Below are 19894 nucleotides of genomic sequence, written 5' to 3'. Positions count from 1 at the left end.
AGGTAAAGTCAGTCTCCAGAGGCAAAACTTTGACAAATGAAGGCGTACACATACAAAGAAATTTGACCACAAACAGATATGTTTCTAGTTATGTCGCAAACCAAAGAGGCAGGAACACCCTAAGCAACCTGAGGCAATATAAAAGACCTCTTTCTGGAGCTGCTAATTGTAGAACTCGAAGCTCTCGAATCCACACTCAAGTTTTGTGTAGCAATGTCGCCTACCGTCGTTAAAAACTTGACCTTTCAGACGTGAGTATCTTTGCGCTATTGCGCTGTCCTCATCAGTTATGACCTGACCGTCTCACAGCAACGATCTCGGCAGGGAGGTCACACTTCTGCTCACTTTCGATGCCCACACGGAGGGCCTCGAAGGGGAATTCAACCCCAAGATTTTGAAGTAAGTACCCCCCGCTTCATTTGCGAGGAATTCAAACCTAGCAATAATTCAGAACCGGCACTTTCAAACAGAAGGGTGTGTTTTCCAATTTTTCTTCCCTAATTGCCAGCTTAACCTTGACCCGTCGTCCCAGGCAAGTGCGTGATGCCAGTGACCTATACGAACGAGTGAGTTGTATCTCACCAAAGGACAAAATCATACTCACGATCACTGCGCATTCAACGTATAGACTTGCTTTTGGCAAAGCGCAGGCCGTGACTGGGAGGATCGTTGACGCTGCAACTTTGAAGGTGGGAGGCTCTCGTATATTCTATGAATTCAACTTACCCAAGCCACCATATAGACCAGCCAACGAACCACCCTGACTGAGAATAATGGTGTCCTCCATTTCTCTGCAAGTCTTGCCTTCGTCGTGTCTTGATGTTGACAGCTCACGAACGGCTGCACAGACACCTGAGACGGGAGCCGATGGTTTCCTGCAGGCCGTGAACAAAACTGGGTCCGTACAGGACCTTGCAGTCGGTTTGTGACTGCTATTTTCTTTGTCTTCCCTCCTCAGTGTACGATTCAACTGCTAGGGTTTTTGAACGAGGGAGGCTTCGGGTCTGGGCCGACGCTCCGCTTCAAGGACGTTGGGCATGTCATCTTCTATTTGTTTCCCATGCAGGAAACTCACAGCATGAAAGCAGAGATGGCAGCCGAGTCACGGCTTTGCGGACTCCGATCCTGCGCGCCTACATCACTTCGGACCACCAAAAGACCTCAGTTTTGGCTGGTGCCGTTGACACCCCTGAGATCTGGGCGCAAAATCTCGACTCGCTTGCTGAGAGTACGACCTGGAACCTTAAATTTAACGAATCCACCGGACAGTACACAATCACCCCGGCTTAATGAACCCGAATTGATTTGCCCGATAACCGCTGTGTGAGGTCAGTATCTCAATATTAATGTTCTCCTCGCTTTGGTAGCAACCTCATTTGGAGTCCCAACAGCCTGACACGGACCTACGGTTGCCCGTCTCGTATGATGTTGTTCGTCCCTTGTGTAATAGCTGTACTGTGTTGAATTGATCGATCATTTATGTGTGTGTAGAATATTGCCACATTGTGTTGGATTTTGGTAAGACCGTGGTGTTGTTATTGGTATAGAGATCGGGTGACCTCCACTCGGTGTTCCCCTGGGTTGTTCAATTGTTAATCATCGACATCCCAATTTTGAGTCCGTCATGGATCATAGTCGAGTTTCTGTACCACCGAAACATGGAGCGGATCGAATCGTCGAGCTCGGTACTGCTACTTTGCGGGACTGCATGAAAATGGGGGTGGAAATCGAAGTGTACTAGTATTCGGAAGAGGTGTCAGACATGTTCTAACTCTCATATAAGTTGTCCTACTCACATGCAAATTTACACGTCACTATTCCGTTTCTTCTTATCTGGGTAGTGGGGATGCACGAAAGGGCCCCACAGCGAATAACCTCACGACTTGTCGTCTTCAATCAATGGTCGAGATATAACAAGATTCGATGACGGCCACAACTCACGAAGCATCGTCCAAAGCATCGCCGCCTCGAAAGAAGGCCATTGTAAAAATGAAGTAAAACTGAACGACATAGCTTTCATTCCTGGTATCCATTTCCTCGTCATTTCTTCCTCAGACAATTTCAGGTGTGAAATCTCGACACGGGGAAACAAATAGAGGAGCTCTTGATACGAGTGAGCTTGAGGGTTTCAGCGTCCCAAGACGAGGTGAGTGAAGCGATGAATGGAAGTATCCTGGTCTGGAAAGTTGCAACAAACGAGCACGACGCACGTGTTGGTCGCGTGGAATTTAAGGACCATGAGAATATCGTTCAATGCCATGGCCGTCAGGATACAGTATACGCAGTCTGGACAAAGATTGATAGTTGTCACATATGTACATTGTAGGAAATAACTCACGCAAGTAGTACAACACTGCGTCCGAGTTCGCCGGCCTCAACTCACGCGTACTCGTTCCTGCTGTTCAACAATTCAACGAGAATGGCATTTGACATAAGCAGACCTGGGAAGTTTCATCAGCGTTCAGCCCTCCTGATCGAGGATTGGGTATTGCAAAAAACGGTGGTCCCCATCATGGTCCATAGCAAATGAAGTCTGGACTCTCAGGCTAAGCGTAAGATCTAGATAATCCGCATTGCGTAACGGAGCGCCTGATTCAGAGACCAATTAATGTTGCGATTCAGTCCAGAAAGACACTGTAACAACCGAAAAATCTTGTCAAGACTAAATAGTAAACAACAGAGCTAGTCTGATGTGTATTCAATTAAGTATCGGGCACTTAGCGGCGTTGAACTTTTCAAACCGCTCATTCGAAGACTAGGCAATATATCGCAAACACATAGATTAATCAATCCAACATAGCACAACTGTTGTTACATGAGAGGCGAGAGGCAAACATAATACAAGACAACCGAGTCAGGTTGGGGCTTTGGATGAGGGAGCTACGAAATAGGGAGAACATTGGGAAACTAACCTCAGACACCGGCATTCATAAGCACACCAATTCGGCAGTCCTCAAACACCCTGAGTGAGCGTGTAATGTCCAGTGAGTGGATCCCAGGTGAGATCCCAGACCGTGTCCTGAGAGAGCGCGTGGAGATCATGCGACCAAATTGCGTCGGTGTCGATGGCGCCGACTAAGACTGAGGACTCTTGATATTCACTTTCGAGGTAGATGCGCAGGACGGGTTTCCACTTAGCCACGACACGGCTGTTGTCTCTGCGTTGTGTGCTGTGAGTTTCCCGAAGGTCAAATAAAGGGGACGCGACATACCCGACTTGCTTGAAGTAGAGCGCCGGGAAAGGCTTGAAGGTGTCAAGCGGGTTAAAAAAGCCTGGTAGTTGGACCGTCCAGTGAGGTGCGAATCGAGAAGAATATAGATGTCACAAACCGACTGCGATTTCCTGAATGAGCCCAGTCTTGTTAAACGCCTTCAGAAGACCTGGGGTACCGGCCACAGGTTCCTACGCAGGCTGTTAGTGAGCGATCGGAATAAAGGTACTACTCAGTAGTATAAAATAAGGTAAGACTTGCAGAAAAACTGTAGAGAGCATCATCTCCCATGGTCAGGGTGGTTTGTTGGCCTGGCTGTATGATGGCTTGTGTTCGTTCTGGGTTTCACAGAGTAGAGAGTCTCCCACCTTCAGCTTGGAGTAAGTCGAAGCGCTAATGAGGTTCCCATTCGCGACTTCCGCTTTCGCAAAAGCAAGACTAAACGTCAAATTAGCGGCGTCCGAGTGCGTGATGTTGACCCTTGCTCAGATATGACTTACTCATTCGAGTAGCTGACTGACATCGAGTACGGGCCTGGGACGACAAATGATAATGAGAGTGTGAAGTAGGAAGGAAAGATGTGGAAAACCCCACCCTTCTCATCGAAAGTGCTGACTCTGATAACGTTGAAAGGTTTGAATCCATTGCGGGCGAAAGGGGAGGCACTTACTTCCAAACTACAGGGAAGTATGTCTTGTAGATACCGTCCATCTTGTCATCGAAAGCGAGGAGAATCGATGTCGTCTTGCCGAGATCTTTGCTGCAAGACGGTCTACATGATGAGGACAGCGCGATAGCGCAAAGGCACTCACCAACGAAAGGTTAGATTTCTGACGACGGTGGCCATTGCTTGTATCGTTAGCACAAAGTGCAGCTGAGATTGGGTGTGCTTTGGAGAGTTGCAACTTAGAGGCTCAGCAAGGAGGCCTTTATATGCCTCAGATATGCTTATCAAGCTTCTGATCCCTGTATTGTTTTAGCAGAGATTCGACACTTGCGACGGACAGAACTGTCGTCCGTTCTCCTTTGATCTCCTCTGGCATAGGGACTATAGACACGCACAAGGGTTTGTTGCAATTATTGAACGGATGAAGGATCTCGCTAGAAAATCACATGCCTATCAGTAACACTAGATTCGGCCAAGAAGGTAAAAGCAACACGTTCTCCGAACCCAGAAGATGGTGCATAAAGCATATATCGGGCTGTGGGTCGGTGCCCATTGCAGCATCGGGCGTTGATATATCAATGAAGGTTTTGCGAAGGTTACGTATGTGAGCATCAATTGGAATTTGGGTAGGAGATAGGGCTGGCGGAACGTTGGCGAAATGACGGGAACAGTAACGCGATAAAGTCTAAAACGAAATAAGTTGTCGTGCAACGTTGAGGGCAAGTTCCTCATAGTGAGTCATTCGAATTTCGAAGGGGTTGACCATTTTTGGTCCCACGTGACCCTAAAACGGTCCCCGTAAGTCACGTGACACATTGAAAAAGGGCAGGAGGGAAGAAAAAACTGACTATCTAGTATCGTGCGCACTGCGTGTAGAACATTGCCACATTGTGTTGGATTCTGGTAAGACCGTGGTGTCGTTACTGGAAAGACCGTGATGTCGTTACTGGTATAGAGATCGGGTGACCTCCACTCGGTGTTCCTCTGGGTTGTTCAACAATTGTGAATCATCGACATTCCAATTTTGAATCCGTCATTGATCATTCTGCGATACAAAGGGCCTTGTGGGACTGCATAAAAGTGGGGGTGGAAACCGAAGTGTGCTAGTATTCGGAAGAGGTGTCAGACATGTTCTAACTCTCATATAAGTTGTCCTACTCACATGCAAATTTACACATCACTACTCTCCGTTTCTTCTTATCTGGGCAGTGAGGATACACGAAAGCGCCCCACAGTGAATAACCTCACGACTTGTTGTCTTCAATGGTCGAGACAGAACAAGATTCAATGACGTCCACAACTCACGAAGCATCGTCCCAAGCGTCGCCGCCTCGAAAGAAGGCCTATGTGATGCTCACTAAGGGTCATAAAAATGAACAACATAGCTTTCATTCCTAGTATCCATCCCCTCGCCATTTCTTCCTCACCAAATTTCAGGTGTGAAATCTCGACACGGGGAAACAAATATAGGAGCTCTTGATACGAGTGAGCTTGAGGGTTTCAGCGTCCCCCGACGAGGTGAGTGAAGCAATGAATGGAAGTATCCTGGTCTGGAAAGTTGCAACAAACGAGCGCGACGCACATGTTGGTCTCGTGGATTCAAGGACCATGAGAATATCGTTGAATGGGTATACGCAGTCTGGACAAAGAGTTATAGTTGTCACATATGTTGTAGGAAGTAACTCACGCAAGTAGTACAATAATACAATTGCACTGCGTCCGAGTTCGCCGGGCTCAACTCACGCGTACTCTCGCAACTCGTTCCTGCTGTTCAACAATTCAACGAGAATGGCATTTGACACAATTGCAAGTAGACCTGGGAAGTTTTATCAGTGTTCAACACTCCTGAATCAAGGATTAGGTATTGCAAAAAACGGTGGTTGAAGCGTCCGTCAGATCTAGATAATCCGCATTACGTAATGGAGCGCCTGATTCAGAGACCAATGTTGCGATTCAGTCCAGAAAGATACGGAAATTCTTGTTAAGACTAAACAATATTAATATAGCTAGGCTGATGTGCATTCAATTAAGTATCGGGCACTTAGCGGCGTTGAACCTTTCAAACCGTTCATTCAAAGTCTAGGCCATATATTGCAAACACATAGATCAATCAATCCAACATAGCACAACTGTTGTTACATGAGAGGCGAGAGGCAAACATAATACAAGACAACCAACTGAGTCAGGCTGTTGGGACTCTGAATGAGGGGGCTACGAAATAGGGAGAACATTGGGAAACTAACCTCAGACACCGGCATTCATGAGCACACCAATTCGGCAGTCCTCAAACACCCTGAGTGAGCGTGTAATGCCCAGTGGCTGCATCCCAGGTGAGATCCCAGACCGTGTTCTGAGAGAGCGCGTGGAGATCCTGCGACCAAATTGCGTCGGTGTCGATGGCACCGACTAAGACTGAAGACTCTTGATATTCACTTTCGAGGTAGACGCGCAAGACGGGTTTCCACTTAGCCATGACATGGCTGTTGTCTCTGCGTTGTGCTGTGAGTTTCCCGAAGGTCAAATAAAGGAGACGCGACATACCCGACTTGCTTGAAGTAGAGCGCCGGGAAAGGCTTGAAGGTGTCAAGCGGGTTAAAAAAGCCTGGTAGTTGGACCGTCCAGTGAGGTGCGAATCGAGAAGAATATAGATGACACAAACCGACTGCGATTTCCTGAATGAGCCCAGTCTTGTTAGTCGCCTTCAGAAGACCTGGGGTACCGGCCACAGGTTCCTACGCAGGCTGTTAGTGAGTGATCGGAAAAAAGGTACTACTCAGTAGTATAAAATAAGGTAAGACTTACAGAAAAACTGAAGAGAGAATCATCTCCCATGGTCAGGGTGGTTTGTTGGCCTGGCTGTATGATTGCTTGTGTTCGTTCTGGGTTTCACAGAGTAGAGAGTCTCCCACCTTCAGCTTGGAGTAAGTCGAAGCGCTAATGAGGTTCCCATTCGCGACCTGCGCTTTCGCAAAAGCAAGGCTAAACGTCAAATTAGTGGCGTCCGAGTGCGTGATGTTGACCCTTGCTCAGATATGACTTACTCGTTCGAGTAGCTGACTGACATCGAGTACGGTCCTGGGACGACAAGTGATAGTTAGAGTGTGAAGTAGGGAGGAAAGACGTGGAAAACCCCACCCTTGTCTTTGAAAGTGCTGACTCTAATAACGTTGAAAGGTTTGAATCCATTGCGGGCGAAAGGGGAGGCACTTACTTCCAAACTACAGGGAAGTATGTCTTGTAGATACCGTCCATCTTGTCATCGAAAGCGAGGAGAATCGATGTCGTCTTGCCGAGATCTTTGCTGCAAGACGGTCTATATGATGAGGACAGCGCGATAGCGCAAAGGCACTCACCAACGAAAGGTCAGATTTCTGACGACGGTGGCCATTGCTTGTATTGTTAACACAAAGTGCAGCTGAGATTGGGTGTGCTTTGGAGAGTTGCAACTTAGAGGCTCAGCAAGGAGGCCTTTATATGCCTCAGATATGCTTATCAAGCTTCTGATCCCTGTATTGTTTTAGCAGAGATTCGACACTTGCGACGGCCAGAACTGTCGTCCGTTCTCCTTTGATCTCCTCTGGCATCGGGACTATAGGCACGCACAAGGGTTTGTTGCAATTATTGTACGGATGAAGGATCTCGCTAGAAAATCACATGCCTATCAGTAACACTATATTCAGCTAAGGGGGTGAAAGTAACACGTTCTCCGAACGCAGAAGATGGTGCATAAGCAACCTCCAGAGATATGTTGGGCCGTGGGTTGATGCCCATTGCAGCATCGGGCGTTGATATGTCAATGGAGGTTTTGCGAAGGTTCCGTATGCAAGCATCAATTGGAATTTGAGTAGGAGATAGCGCTGGCGGAACGTGGGCGAGATGACGTGAACAGTAACGCGATAAAATCTAAAACGAAGCTTGGCTCTGCACCACTGGCACGAGCGAAATAAGCTGTCGTGCAACGTTGAGGGATACGGAGCTGATGCGGCAGTGATGGCATCAGTGTATCAAATAGCATACAAGCGGGACTTACAGATTCAAACCTCAGAAACGCTCATTTGGAAAGTTGTGCATGGCTAAACCAATCTCATAGACGATTAAAGCAAGAGTTCCGCACAAAGCCTGCAACACTTGAGCCAGCAATCTTCAGATTTCCCGTGGGCTGAAGAACGACCAAGGGAACAGAAAAGGCTCGAAATGTCTGTTGTGGTTGACTTAATTGATATTTGAGGGAGCAACTCGGGAGGAAAGTGTCACCTTGGGCTAGTTCCCCGTGGGCAGACCAATAGAAGGAAGACATGAGTCGTTCCTTCTGTATTCAGCCTTGCGTTATGGCGGGAATTGAAATGGTGCTGGTGCGTCGGCCAGGTTTGAACCGACGGCTGGCAAAGATTGTGCTTGAATATCAGTATTTGGTTTGTTTCTCGACGGTCAAGGGATTGAGTCCATACATCTCACAAGGATTCAATAGTTTTTCTCAACAACCGCAGTGATCGCATGGGCGGTCATGCCATCAGGACCAGGTGGACTCGTCGGCATCCTGCGATGCAGGTTATACAAAGGCGCACGAAGATCATCGATCGAGCATCGAGTAGTCACCACATATGATGACCTAGGGAGCCTCATCCGGGATCAGTCTCATATCTTGTGTGTTTGAGGCCGCATTGGCGGGATTAATAGTTCCTTGCCCCGCTTAATGTCAACTTTGAAACTTTCTCTGACAGCTGACAGCTGCGAACGTGTACGTACAAGCAAATGGAAGTTTTCTATTAATGTTCGGCCCAACTCTTTGTTCATGGATGTGCGCTCGGACTCCCCGGAGAGTACTTTTTCGCCGTTCCAGAATATCCGATCACAGATCTTTCATCTCCTGCATCAAGGGATCGGCGTAACGCTGCTGCAGAGGACCCGTCGAACTCTGCCCATTGCCTGCCTGTACACGTTAACTACCATAGATCATGATCGCGTCCAAGTGGTGGTCGGACTTGCGTATGAAAACCTACAGGCGGAATCAATTAACGCGTGCTGGAGTCAGGAAAAGCCACGTACCAGTAATCGAGCAGAATGTGGGTAGTTGCCAGACTCTTGCAACACGATGCCTGCTGGAACGAAAAACTGGTCCTTCCTGGGGCTGAGGTTATGATACTTATTTCGCAGCCAACCAATATGAACCCATTGATTTGTTGCATCCATTCGGTTATCTATTAGTATAATGCGAGAAGTTCAAGAGATTGATGGGCCGATAAATCGTATCAGCCACGACATGGCGAAGTACAGTAAAAACGGTCGCGGCGCCTACGACAAGCGCTGAAATCATTGTTAACAGTGAACACACGGCCACCACGTGTCTACAGGAAGGCCGACATGTGGATTCAGTAATAGTATCCTGTGAAAGATGCAACTTAGCAACCACTCACCATAGCGCATGTAAGTGACTGCTATCTCCTCAATCCTCTCGCTGACCGAGTCGCTGAACAAGACTCAATGGCAGCAACTACTCATGGAGCATCGTCAACTCGAAAGGAACTACTTTACGTCGAAATGACGCTCAAGGGTCATGAAGGCTCGGTGAGCGACGTAGCTTTCATCCCTTGTACACGTCTCCTCGTCACTTGCTCTTACGACCAAAGTCTTCGGGTGTGGGATTTGGACACGGGGAAACAGGTGGGGGAGCCCTTGTTGGGTCACGATGATATAGTCTTGACGGTTGCAGCATCCTCCGATGGGTGTTGGATTGTGAGTGGAGGAAATAACGGAAGCATCCTGGTCTGGGAAGTTGAGACAAACAAGAGAGTGCCAGTCTCGTTCAAGGGGCATAAGAGTTATATTTTGGGCGTCATATTTGCACCGGACACCGAAACATTTGCAAGTGGTTCATTGGACGACACAGTATGCGTGTGGAAGAGGAAGACGGGCAAAATAGTCCTCGGACCACTCCGAGTGGGCAGTGAGGCAAACTCGGTGGCATACTCCCCCGATGGTAGCAAACTAGCAGCAGGCACCCACAAACACATCATCGTTTGGAATTTAGCAAATGGAGAAGAACTACTCAAAAAAGAACAGCAGGCTTGGCGAGTCGCATTCACTCCAGATGGTCTCCGTCTCGTCAGTGGAAATGACAAAGACATCCGAATCTCAGATGCTGCCACTGGAGACATCATCAAACAGTTTGACGCGCACGTCGATACCTTTCTCTCATTAGCCATTGCTCCCAATGCCACCACATCCCACGACAAAACGACGCGGTTCTTTGACCTGACCACATTCGAACCAATCGGCGAGCCACTCGAGCACCCTGATGTGGTCTCGGGTGTAGCCTTTTCCGAGGACAGCCAACTCATCGCGACTAGCTGTCACGACAAGCTCGTTCGCACATGGACAGTTCCTCAGAGAGAATCAGAGCAGGCGAGCAAATTACCTCCTCAATATGTCATGCTTCATGCTGACCTGTCATGCAATCCGCACAGAAAATTCTCAAAGTACGCTTTCATGCTTGTTGGTTTGTACTATCCCTCACTTTAGTCCTGCAGAAGACTATCCCAGGCCCGAAGCCTCACCCACAACGCGCTGGCATCCCACCTAGGTTCTTCAATGATGTAAGTCTATATGGCACAGTAGTCTCAATGCACATCTCACCATCCGTTTTTAGTTTGATACGCGTTCCCCACCTGGTCGCAACAACGGCACTACTACAACCACGCGCCATGCCGAAGGCTCACAAATGACAAACATTATGAACCGTCTCTTTTCTCGCTCCTCCGCTTCTCAGGGTGAGACTCCCCTCCCCAGCAGGATCCCCACTGTGGATGTCTTCGCAACTCGAGGCAAATACGTAAGTTTGCCGAGCTGTGGCAATCCTTGATCCCGTTTTGATGACATTCTCGCAGCACACCGCTAACGCCATTAGCGGGAAAAGGCATGTAGTGCAGCGACCACGTCTCCCTCCCCAACCATCCCACACTTCCAACACTGGTGTAGCGAATGCTTGTGCTTCAAGCAGCAGCGCACCCCCATTGGGCACATCCAATGCGACCGACGGAACTACCCCAGCAACCTTGCAGACTGGAAGTACCAGTGCTTCTGCTGCAACGAACAGACCCCCTTCCCCATTTGGCGTTGAATATGTTCCAGACGTTAGCTGCTTTGCGTTTCTGGCAAGGTGCTTCCCGTGTCTTTCACGCTCTGAGCAAACAAGTACTGTTTTCTCCACCCGCTAAGCGGTCACCCCCTTCAGAACCTTTTCGCTGGAATAAAGATTACCACTGCATGTATTTGAATATATTTTGCTCCTGATAGACGCTGCCATCATACATAGCATTCATTGAAGTTCAGATACCAGTCATGACTTTCTCAACGGCTTTGTCAAATGATGAGCCTGTACCTTACTTCGTCCCCATGGTGTCACGCCGCTCGGATGGTCAACCTAGTATATTGACAAGCCATCTATAGACTGATACATTGCATGTCCTGATTTCATATCCCCAGCATAAGTATAAAGTACTCAAAAGTCAAACACCGCATACGCGGAGAGCAGCACACAGACCACAATGCAGACAGACGGGTGTGCCGTAGCATTCCACACACCCAGAGCCACGGGTAACCCAGGACCAAATCCACCGGCCGCAGCAAACATGAGAAGTCAAGAAGAATAAGTGGCTTGCGGCGCAGAGACTGCACGTCAGACGGGATGTACCCGAGAGCATCATGTGTACGGTAGAAACTAGAATCGAAGCGGCTTGGCGTCCTTGTACCTCCGGTGTAGATGCTTCCGTCCTGGAAACAGTGATAAGCAGGCACAACTGAGAGGTAAGGACATGAAAAGTACTTGTTAAGGAACGAAGTTCCACTGGATGATATCTCCTCCTGACCAAGGTTCTGGTAGAAGAACATCGGGGTGTCTGGGGCGGGCCATGGGAAATCGACATTCTTGCGAAGACGCTCGGGAGCAGTGACGCCGTTCTGTAGTGTGCCCTCATAGAGCATATTCGAGGGGAATTCAGACAGGCAAGGGCGCATACGGTACTGGACTTGCAGACGAATGGGTCTGTTGCCAAGTACAACCAGACGTTCGAAAAGTGATTGCGTCAGACCAGCGCGTGCCGCTTTCTTGTTCATGTTTACCGGACTAAGCTGCTGGTGATCGCTGACAAGAGGGAACATACACTCTGCTTCAGGGTCAGTCGAGGCACAACTTATCAAGGAATAAAAGCGCACCCGGGTCAGCAGCTTGCGTAGTTTCGTCGATCAAAACCGTCCTGAACTTGAGCTTGTTGAGCCGAGGATTACCAGCACCAACGCATGGCAGCACCCAAAATCTCCTTCTCGCACTGCCTGGCGACGTTTTGTACTTCCGTTCATCATTGGAGCTCAATTCTCCCTGTTCGTTCTTCATCATGATCAACTTCTGCAACCCCACGTGAGTTGTATTCAAGGGTTTGTTGCAATTAAGTATTGCGCGGATGAAGGATCTCGCTAGAAAATTACATGCCTATCAGTCTATATTCAGCTAGGGGGGTGAAAGTAACGCGTCCTCCGAACGCAGAAGCATAAGCAACCTTTGCAGATATGTCGAGCCGTAGGTCGATGCCCATTGCAGCATCGGGCGTTGAAGGATTTGCGAAGGTTATATAGGTGATCATCAATTGGAATTTGAGTAGAAGATAGGGCTGGCGGAACGTTGGCGAGATGACGGGAACAGCAACGCGATAAAATCTAAAACGAATCTTGGCTCTGCACCACTGGCACGAGCGAAATAAGCTGTCATGCAACGTTGAGGGGTATGGAGCTGATGGCAGTGATGGCATCAGTGTATCAAATAGCATGCAAGCGGCTGTTACCGATTCAAAGCTTGGAAACGCTCTTTTGGAAAGTTGTGCAGGGCTAAACTAATCTCATAGACGATTAAAGCAAGAGTTCCGCACAAGGTCTGCAACACTTAAGCCAGCAACCTTTAGATTTCGCGTGGGCTGAAGAACGACCAAGGGAACAGAAAAAGGCTCGAAATGTCTGATGTGGTTGACTTAGTTGATATTCGAGGGAGAAACACGGGAGGAAAGTGTCACCTTGGGTTAGTTCCCCGTAGGCAGACCTAATAGAAGGAAGACAGGAGTCGTTCCTTCTGTATACGGCCTTGCGTTATGGCGGGAATTGAAATGGTGCTGGTGCGTCGGCCAGATTTGAACCGACGGCTGGCAAAGATTGTGCTTGGATATCAGTATTCGGTTTGATTCTAGACAGTCAAGGGATTGAGTTCATACATTTCACAAGGATTCAATAGTTTTTCTCAACAACCGCGGTGGTCGCATGGGCGGTCATGCCATCAGGACTTGGTGAGCTCGGTGATATCCTGGGATGCAAGTATACACAGGCGCACGTAGCTCATCGATCGACCGTCGATAGGGCACATATGGTGACCTGGAGCCTCGTCCAGGAACGATCTCATGTCTTGCGTGTTTGAAGCCACCAACAAAAAATTGGAGTTTCTGGTTGCCACTTTGTCAGCTTTGAGACTTTCTCTGACAGCTGACAGCTGCGAATGTGTAGGCTACGTACAAGCAAATGGAAGTTCTCTATCAATGTTCGGTTCAGCTCTTGTTGATAGATCTGCACTCAGACTCCACGGAGAGTACTTTTCACCGCTCCAGAATATCCAATTGCAGGTCTCTCAGCTCCTGCATCAAGGGGTCGGCGCAACACTTCTGCGGAGGATCTGTCGAACTCCAAGACCCGTTGCCTGACTGTAAACGTTAACTATCGCAGATCATGATCACAGCCTCCCAAAAGACCTTGTGTCCGTCAGACCTACGCTCAAACCCCACAGGAACTACTTACAATTCATTTTCGAAACTCGACAGAGACGTCCACGTTCATAGTACTCCTGGCACTCAGGAGCCTGGGCCCATTCGGAGAGTTAGTCATGTATATCCAGATAACATTTTCATCGTAATCCGTGAGCTTGCGAGGTGCGAACTGGGTGTTAACGTGGAACTTACATCGTTGGCTCTATCACCCGGAAGCCTCTATAAGAGGCAATGTGAAGTATGGGAGATGCGGAGCAAATCCAGTGTACACGGGAGGAATCATGTATTGGTGGGGGTATTCGACGAGAATACACGTAACTGTAGTGTCCCGTCAGTGCTGATGGCGTAACGAAAGCTGTTTCTGTGTAGATTCTCGCTTACAAGTCAGCCAACATTTGGAGCTGCGTGTGCAAATGGTGGTCAACCTGCGCATGAAAACCTACAGGCGGAATCAATTAACGTATGCTATAGTCAGAAAAGCCACCGTGACGTACTAGTTAGACTCTTACGACACGATGCCAGCTGGGACAAAAAACAGGTTCTTCCTGAGGCTGAGGTTATGATATTTATACCGCCACCAACCAATATGAACCCATTGATTCATTGCATCCATGTAGTCACCTATCAGTACAATGCGAGAAGTTCAAGAGATTGATGGGCCGAGAAATTGTATCAGCTACGACTTACTAAAAACGGTCGCGGCGCCTACTACTAGTACAAGCGCTGAAAATATCGTTAACACGCGGACACCACGTGCGTACAGTACTGTCAGATTCAGTGTACAGCAAGGTTGACATTTGGATTCAGCAATAATAGTATCCTGTAGGAGATGCAACTTAGCGACCACTCACCATAGCGCATGTAAGTGACTGCTCCCTCCTCAATGCTTTTGCTGACCGAGTTGCTGAAAAAGATCCAATGGCGGCAACTCAAAAGGAACTACCTCATGTCGAAATGACGCTCAAGGGTCATGAAGCCTGGGTGAACGGCGTAGCTTTCATCCCTGGTGCAGGTCTCCTCGTCACTTGCTCTGACGACAAAAGTCTTCGGGTGTGGGATTTGGACACCGGGAAACAGGTGGGGGAGCCCTTGTTGGGTCACGATGATGAAGTTTGGACGGTTGCAGCATCCTCCGACGGGTGTTGGATTGTGAGTGGAGCAATACACGGAAGCATCCTGGTCTGGGAAGTTGAGACAAACAAGAGAGTGCCAGTCTCGTTCAAGGGGCATAAGAGTTATATTTTGGGCGTCGTATTTGCACCGGACAACGAGACGTTTGCAAGTGCGTCACAAGACGAAACAGTATGCGTGTGGGAGAGGAAGACGGGCAAAATTGTCCTTGGACCACTCCGAGTGGGCAGCCGGGCATACTCGGTGGCATACTCCCCCGATGCTAGCAAACTGGCAGCAGGCACGGACAAACACATCATCGTTTGGAATTTAGCAAATGGGGAAGAACTACTCAAAATAGAACAGCGGGCTTGGCGAGTCGCATTCACTCCAAATGGTCTCCGTCTTGTCAGTGGAAATTACAAAGACATCCGAATCTCAGATGCTGCCACTGGAGACATCATCAAACAGTTTGACCCGCACATTGAACTCTTTATCTCACTAGCCATTGCTCCCAATGGCACCAAATTCGCCACCACATCCCACGACAAGACAACGCGGTTCTTTGACCTGACCACATTCAAACCCATCGGCGAGCCACTCGAGCACCCTGATGCCGTCTCGAGTGTAGCCTTTTCCGAGGACAGCCAGCTCATCGCCACTGGCTGTCACGACAACCTCGTTCGCACATGGACAGTTCCTCAGAGCGAATCAGAGCAGGCGAGCAAACAATCCCCTCATGTCACGGTTCATGCTGACCTGTCATACAATTCGCACAGAAAATTCTTAAAGTACGCTCCCTCGCTCCTCGTTATGTACTATCCCTAATTTCAGTCTTGCAGAAGACCATCCCGGGCCAAAAGCCCCGCCAACTACACACTAGAATCCCGCCTAGGTTCTTCAATGATGTAAGTCCTCATGGCATGGGGTAGTCTTAATGCACATCTCATCATCCTTCTGCAGTTTGATACGCATTCCCCACCTGGTCGCAACAACCGCACTACTACAACCACGCGCCATGCCGAAGGCTCACGAATGAAAAACATCATGAATCGTCTCTTTTCTCGCTCCTCCGCTCCTCAGGGTGATACTCCCCTCCCCAGCAGGATCCCCACTGTGGATGTCTTCGCAACTCGAGGCAAATACGTAAGTTTGCCGAGCTGTGGCAATCCATGATCCCGTTTTCATGACATTCCCGCAGCGCACAGCTAACGCCATCAGCGGGAAAAGGCATGTGGTGCAGCGACCACGTCCCCCTCCCCAACCAGCCCACACTTCCAACACTGGTGTAGCGAATGCTGGTGCTTCAAGCAGCAGCGCACCCCCAGTGGGCACATCCAACGCAACCTACGGAACTACCCCAGTAACCTCGCAGACTGGAAGTACCAGTGCTTCTGCTGCAACGAACAGACCCCCTTCCCCGCTGGACATTGAATATATTCCAGACGTTGGCTGCTTTGCGTTTCTAGCAAGGTGCTTCCCGTGTCTTTCACGCACTTAGCACACAAGTACTGCTTTCTCCACCTGCTAAGCGGTCACTCCCTTAAGAGCCTTTTCGTTGGAATAGATATTACTACTGCATATGTTCGACGATCCGTATGTTGTTCCTCATAGACGCCCGCCACCATGCGTAGCAACGTTCATTGAAGTTCAGACGCCAGTTATGACTATCTCCACGGCCTTGTGAAACGATGAGCCTATTCCTTACTTCGTTCACGTCGCTTCTGGTGATCAACCTAGACTTCTGTAAGCGGTCTGACCGCGAGAACGCTAGAACCACTTATGCTTGTAGTGCTCGACAGTCCAGCAGACCAAGTGTATTGCGAACGTAGAGACTGTATTCAGACGGGATGTACCCGAGAGCCACACGATGTTCAAACCAGTGGCATGTATCTTTTCATCGGGCTTGGAGGGGCAGTCCAAATGGAAGTTCGGGTGGTCTTGGGTCGGCAGGGGGATGTGTGCGCGCGAGATGGGTTCAGGATAAGATGATTGTTGTAAGACTCATTGTCCCACATCGCACACGGTTTGCACATGTCGTTCTCTCAGGCAGGTTCTGAAGGTATGCTTTGATGCACCCATCATCGCAATTCAGAATACGTTTTTCGCGTCAACGTCGAAAGTAGGTATCGCTAAGTACATTTGGAATGTCCACTTTAAACAACACGTGATAATCAAATGCATCAGGAAATCAACCCGAAATTGATATGACCAGACAGGATTGGTAACCAAAACTCATTATGACACATCATTTTTTAACCTTGAATGAATTTATTATGGTGTAACACATAGGTAAAATGAGATAAGACTATGCCAGAAAAATACCATCTTGGCGTGCATCTTGTAAGCAAACAACAGTGAGATAACTGCATGGCTGCAGGTCATCACATGTCTAGTAGAATTATGATCCACTGTGACATTTTTTAAACAGTGAGATATATCTTATCTGAATTGTATAAAAGGTGCAAGAACTACAATTGTGACAGCCTGCTTGCACGTCATTTTTTAACCTTAGATAAATTTACTATGGTGTAACACATAGGTAAAATGACCGGAGAAATCTAGTAGAATTATAATCCACTGTGACATTTTTTAAATAGTGAGATATAGCTTAGCTGAATTGCATAGAAGGTGCAAGAACTACAATCGTGACAGCCTGCTTGTCTGGCCACTGCCAACATGGCCGAGCATTTACAGTAGACTTAGGCGTCCTATAGATACTAGCTTGCACTCGCCGCATACTGCATAGTGCCGACTGAAAGGGAATCACTTGTAAGTATAATGTATAATTGATTAGAACTCCAAGCTACACATAAATCGTGACAAGCAGCACACACGACTCGAAAGTATTTACATCTGAATATAAGCCGCGAAGCCCCTTGTACATCCTGTGCGCCAAACTCCCAGCATCGACGAAATGAAAACAATAACTATTGGTCTATAGAAACTCTAAGGCACAAGCACATCAACGTTCTTATCACATATTCCACGACAGTATCTCAACACGTACATGGACCGCAGCCCACGTGTGCGAGGTGTGAGTCGTTACGACCTTGTGCAACACCGCGTGCCTTGACGCTTTCTCCTCCTCCGAAATCACCAACCCGCGGTTCATGGCAGCCGCTACATCCTGCTCACAACACATTTGTCAATCATCCGAAGATTTTCGAAATGAACAGACACTACGCACTCCAAGATCCCAAGGATTCACTTGCAGCGCATCAGCCATATGCTGACTGATACCCATAAACTCGCTCAAAACGAAAGAAGAGCTCTTCGTGCGCTCTTGCGCGATCACGAACTCCATGGAGGTCGTGTTCATTCCGTCCCTGAGGGGTGTGATCACCCTGAGGTCTGCAGCGCTCAGCAGTGCGTAAAATTCGTCCTTTCTGAGGGTCGGGTGGCTGTAGGGGGTGGGGTGGCAGCGGTTAGGTGTGATGTGGAAAGGGTATGGGAAGGAATTAAATGCGATATGGAAAGGGATTAGATGCGGTACGAATCATGAATTAGACACATAAAGACGTGATGAAAGGGACACGCACTAGTGGTGTACGGGTATGAAATACAATTTCCCATGTTCCCCATTGATATGCGCGACGAGTTCAGAAACTTGACGTTCGAACTTTGGACAGTCTGTTAACGCAGGGGAGAGCAACGCTCGCACCCCTCGAAGCACTAGCAGACGCAGCCATAGCACCCTACTAGTAGTTTCATACCCGCACACACGAAGGCAGGTGGAAGTGAAGTGGCGGGTGTAGCTGTAGGTTTGGAAACAGATGAGGTTGGCGCCTAGCATTTCGTCAAGGATGTCTTTGCGGCCTAGGGAGGTGCGTTAGGTTAGTGTGCTGATTATGGTGATCGAGGAAGGAATGTAGACGTGTGGGGAATGGGGGAGGACGTACGCGGTAAACACCTAAACACCTCAGAACTCGGGAAAGGCGTGTGCACGAAAAGACCGATGACCCTACGCGTAGTATATCAGTACTCTTGCCGTCATCGTTAAAAAAGCACTCACGGCACCAGAATGCATCGCATTCCTGAGCATGCGAGGGACTAACAAGAGATGGTAGTCGTGGACCCATACCAGGTTTCCTGGTTGGAGGACGCTGGCGAGGCGGGTTGCAAATGCCTGGTTGGCCTTTGAGTCGTATTTGGGGAGATGATTAGATGTGAGAGCGTTGGATAGGATGTGCGAGCGTAGATGTGTGTATGATGATGGACGAGGACTGACTACAACATGCAGTAGTGACTAGTACCTACGAGCCAGGACTCCAGCCACTGAACCAGGACCCCCGACACGACTTGCCTGTACGTCGAATATCGCATTGAAGCCCATCTGCAAGAAGTCCTGGTCGTCCTTATTGAACATGCGCAGGAAGCTTTGCTTGAAGATCGACGTAGCGAATGAATCCGATAGTACAATAACACCGTTTGTCGAGTTTGGTAGGGACTTCATCTCAAGCAAGCCCACTTGATCCAAGTAACCAGCAAACAGATCGACAGCATGGCCGTTGTTAGATGCTCGCTTCGCCGGAGTTTCATAGAACTAAAACAAAGCGAACTATGGTGTCATCGCACATGATTGCAGTCATCTAGGACGAACCTTTATAGCGCGTTTGTAGTGCTTGACGCTGTCTCGTTCGATGTCGTGATGAGAGCAAATGGGTTCCTTCAGCTCATTGCTGACAACCATGCCGGGACCCTCTGTTGCAGGCCCGCCCGTAGAAATCATTATGCGTGCGCCCGTGTTAGGGAAAGTCGTCTGGAAAATATCATCACTCAGGTGCTTTTCTCACCACAATTGATATGCGCACCTCCAGGAGTCCAACGGCTACACTGACGGCCACACCCGTGCAACGTAAAGCGCGCTTGTCATTGACAACGGGCCAAGGATCACTTGCAAGTACTTCCAAAATACCAGTGAGCTGGAATTCGCATTGCTGTACAGGAAGCAAGAAACGGGCGGCTGGGGCATGGGCTGGCCGGTGCGGGGTGCGGCGCGAGTTGTCGTGCTGAGTCCGAGCATGTCTTGAATCTGTTTCTGCGTATACTCCTTGCCACCACGGAAGACATATACTTTGCTGCACTCGGCATAACCCAATTCGTGT

The 19894-nt window shown here is 48.7% G+C and overlaps 7 protein-coding genes across 7 annotated transcripts; 2 read left to right on the top strand and 5 right to left on the bottom strand.

Moving 5' to 3' along the window:
* Positions 1-131: 131 nt before the first annotated feature.
* On the top strand, positions 132-1701 carry DEU56DRAFT_166676 (uncharacterized protein). The gene is made up of 10 exons (XM_041344861.1): positions 132-251; positions 310-399; positions 452-474; positions 533-566; positions 629-689; positions 743-793; positions 849-921; positions 978-1035; positions 1089-1328; positions 1392-1701. Exons 1-9 carry the CDS (start codon positions 214-216, stop codon positions 1288-1290), a joined length of 630 nt encoding a protein of 209 aa, XP_041211282.1. The 5' UTR covers positions 132-213; the 3' UTR covers positions 1291-1328; positions 1392-1701.
* A 1040-nt stretch (positions 1702-2741) lies between these two features.
* Positions 2742-4401, bottom strand: DEU56DRAFT_786815 (uncharacterized protein). The gene is made up of 10 exons (XM_041352385.1): positions 4025-4401; positions 3883-3972; positions 3807-3829; positions 3713-3746; positions 3581-3650; positions 3474-3527; positions 3331-3403; positions 3213-3273; positions 2913-3158; positions 2742-2859 (listed from the first exon to the last, which is right to left on the bottom strand). Exons 1-9 carry the CDS (start codon positions 4057-4059, stop codon positions 2954-2956), a joined length of 645 nt encoding a protein of 214 aa, XP_041211281.1. The 5' UTR covers positions 4060-4401; the 3' UTR covers positions 2742-2859; positions 2913-2953.
* Positions 4402-5944: 1543 nt separating this feature from the next.
* Positions 5945-7665, bottom strand: DEU56DRAFT_786802 (uncharacterized protein). Its single transcript, XM_041352384.1, has 10 exons — positions 7233-7665; positions 7091-7180; positions 7015-7037; positions 6921-6954; positions 6789-6858; positions 6682-6735; positions 6539-6611; positions 6421-6481; positions 6123-6368; positions 5945-6066 (listed from the first exon to the last, which is right to left on the bottom strand). Exons 1-9 carry the CDS (start codon positions 7265-7267, stop codon positions 6164-6166), a joined length of 645 nt encoding a protein of 214 aa, XP_041211280.1. The 5' UTR covers positions 7268-7665; the 3' UTR covers positions 5945-6066; positions 6123-6163.
* A 3573-nt stretch (positions 7666-11238) lies between these two features.
* DEU56DRAFT_166518 (uncharacterized protein) lies at positions 11239-12731 on the bottom strand. The gene is made up of 3 exons (XM_041344859.1): positions 12091-12731; positions 11702-12041; positions 11239-11649 (listed from the first exon to the last, which is right to left on the bottom strand). The coding sequence occupies exons 1-3, from the start codon at positions 12269-12271 to the stop codon at positions 11385-11387; spliced, it is 786 nt and encodes a 261-aa protein (XP_041211279.1). The 5' UTR covers positions 12272-12731; the 3' UTR covers positions 11239-11384.
* Positions 12732-13133: 402 nt separating this feature from the next.
* DEU56DRAFT_166584 (uncharacterized protein) lies at positions 13134-13662 on the top strand. Its single transcript, XM_041344860.1, has 2 exons — positions 13134-13205; positions 13276-13662. Exon 2 carries the CDS (start codon positions 13317-13319, stop codon positions 13611-13613), a length of 297 nt encoding a protein of 98 aa, XP_041211278.1. The 5' UTR covers positions 13134-13205; positions 13276-13316; the 3' UTR covers positions 13614-13662.
* A 3974-nt stretch (positions 13663-17636) lies between these two features.
* On the bottom strand, positions 17637-18432 carry DEU56DRAFT_931919 (glycosyltransferase family 20-domain-containing protein; the record flags this gene model as incomplete). The annotated part of the gene is made up of 4 exons (XM_041358723.1): positions 17637-17735; positions 17797-17916; positions 17977-18190; positions 18329-18432. Coding segments are annotated over 4 exons (537 nt in total), but the record flags the coding sequence as incomplete, so codon positions are not given.
* A 255-nt stretch (positions 18433-18687) lies between these two features.
* On the bottom strand, positions 18688-19880 carry DEU56DRAFT_931912 (uncharacterized protein; the record flags this gene model as incomplete). The annotated part of the gene is made up of 6 exons (XM_041358722.1): positions 18688-18750; positions 18802-19016; positions 19071-19332; positions 19390-19548; positions 19601-19814; positions 19864-19880. 6 exons carry the CDS (start codon positions 19878-19880, stop codon positions 18709-18711), a joined length of 909 nt encoding a protein of 302 aa, XP_041211276.1. The 3' UTR covers positions 18688-18708.
* Between the last annotated feature and the right edge of the window lie 14 nt (positions 19881-19894).

This window comes from Suillus clintonianus (genome assembly GCF_016758775.1).
Source record: "Suillus clintonianus strain FC179 chromosome Unknown DEU56scaffold_16, whole genome shotgun sequence".
Classification (NCBI taxonomy): domain Eukaryota; kingdom Fungi; phylum Basidiomycota; class Agaricomycetes; order Boletales; family Suillaceae; genus Suillus; species Suillus clintonianus.
The sequence above is the reverse complement of the archived record's forward strand: the minus strand, read 5'-3'. Positions and strand labels throughout refer to the sequence as shown.

Coding starts and splice junctions, on each gene's coding strand:
- DEU56DRAFT_786802 (XM_041352384.1), bottom strand. CDS start 7,267: ATGGCCACCGTCGTCAGAAATCTGACCTTTCGTTG. Junction 7,038..7,090: donor TACTTCCCTGTAGTTTGGAA/GTAAGTGCCTCC, acceptor CAACGTTATTAG/AGTCAGCACTTTCAAAGACA. Junction 6,859..6,920: donor TCAGTCAGCTACTCGAACGA/GTAAGTCATATC, acceptor TTTGACGTTTAG/CCTTGCTTTTGCGAAAGCGC.
- DEU56DRAFT_166676 (XM_041344861.1), top strand. CDS start 214: ATGTCGCCTACCGTCGTTAAAAACTTGACCTTTCAGAC. Junction 400..451: donor TTCAACCCCAAGATTTTGAA/GTAAGTACCCCC, acceptor GCAATAATTCAG/AACCGGCACTTTCAAACAGA. Junction 794..848: donor ATGGTGTCCTCCATTTCTCT/GCAAGTCTTGCC, acceptor ACGGCTGCACAG/ACACCTGAGACGGGAGCCGA.
- DEU56DRAFT_786815 (XM_041352385.1), bottom strand. CDS start 4,059: ATGGCCACCGTCGTCAGAAATCTAACCTTTCGTTG. Junction 3,651..3,712: donor TCAGTCAGCTACTCGAATGA/GTAAGTCATATC, acceptor TTTGACGTTTAG/TCTTGCTTTTGCGAAAGCGG. Junction 3,159..3,212: donor CTCTACTTCAAGCAAGTCGG/GTATGTCGCGTC, acceptor CACACAACGCAG/AGACAACAGCCGTGTCGTGG.
- DEU56DRAFT_166518 (XM_041344859.1), bottom strand. CDS start 12,271: ATGATGAAGAACGAACAGGGAGAATTGAGCTCCAATGATGAACGGAAG. Junction 12,042..12,090: donor TACGCAAGCTGCTGACCCGG/GTGCGCTTTTAT, acceptor ACCCTGAAGCAG/AGTGTATGTTCCCTCTTGTC. Junction 11,650..11,701: donor GGAACTTCGTTCCTTAACAA/GTACTTTTCATG, acceptor CACTGTTTCCAG/GACGGAAGCATCTACACCGG.
- DEU56DRAFT_166584 (XM_041344860.1), top strand. CDS start 13,317: ATGTCTTGCGTGTTTGAAGCCACCAACAAAAAATTGGAGTTTCTGGTT.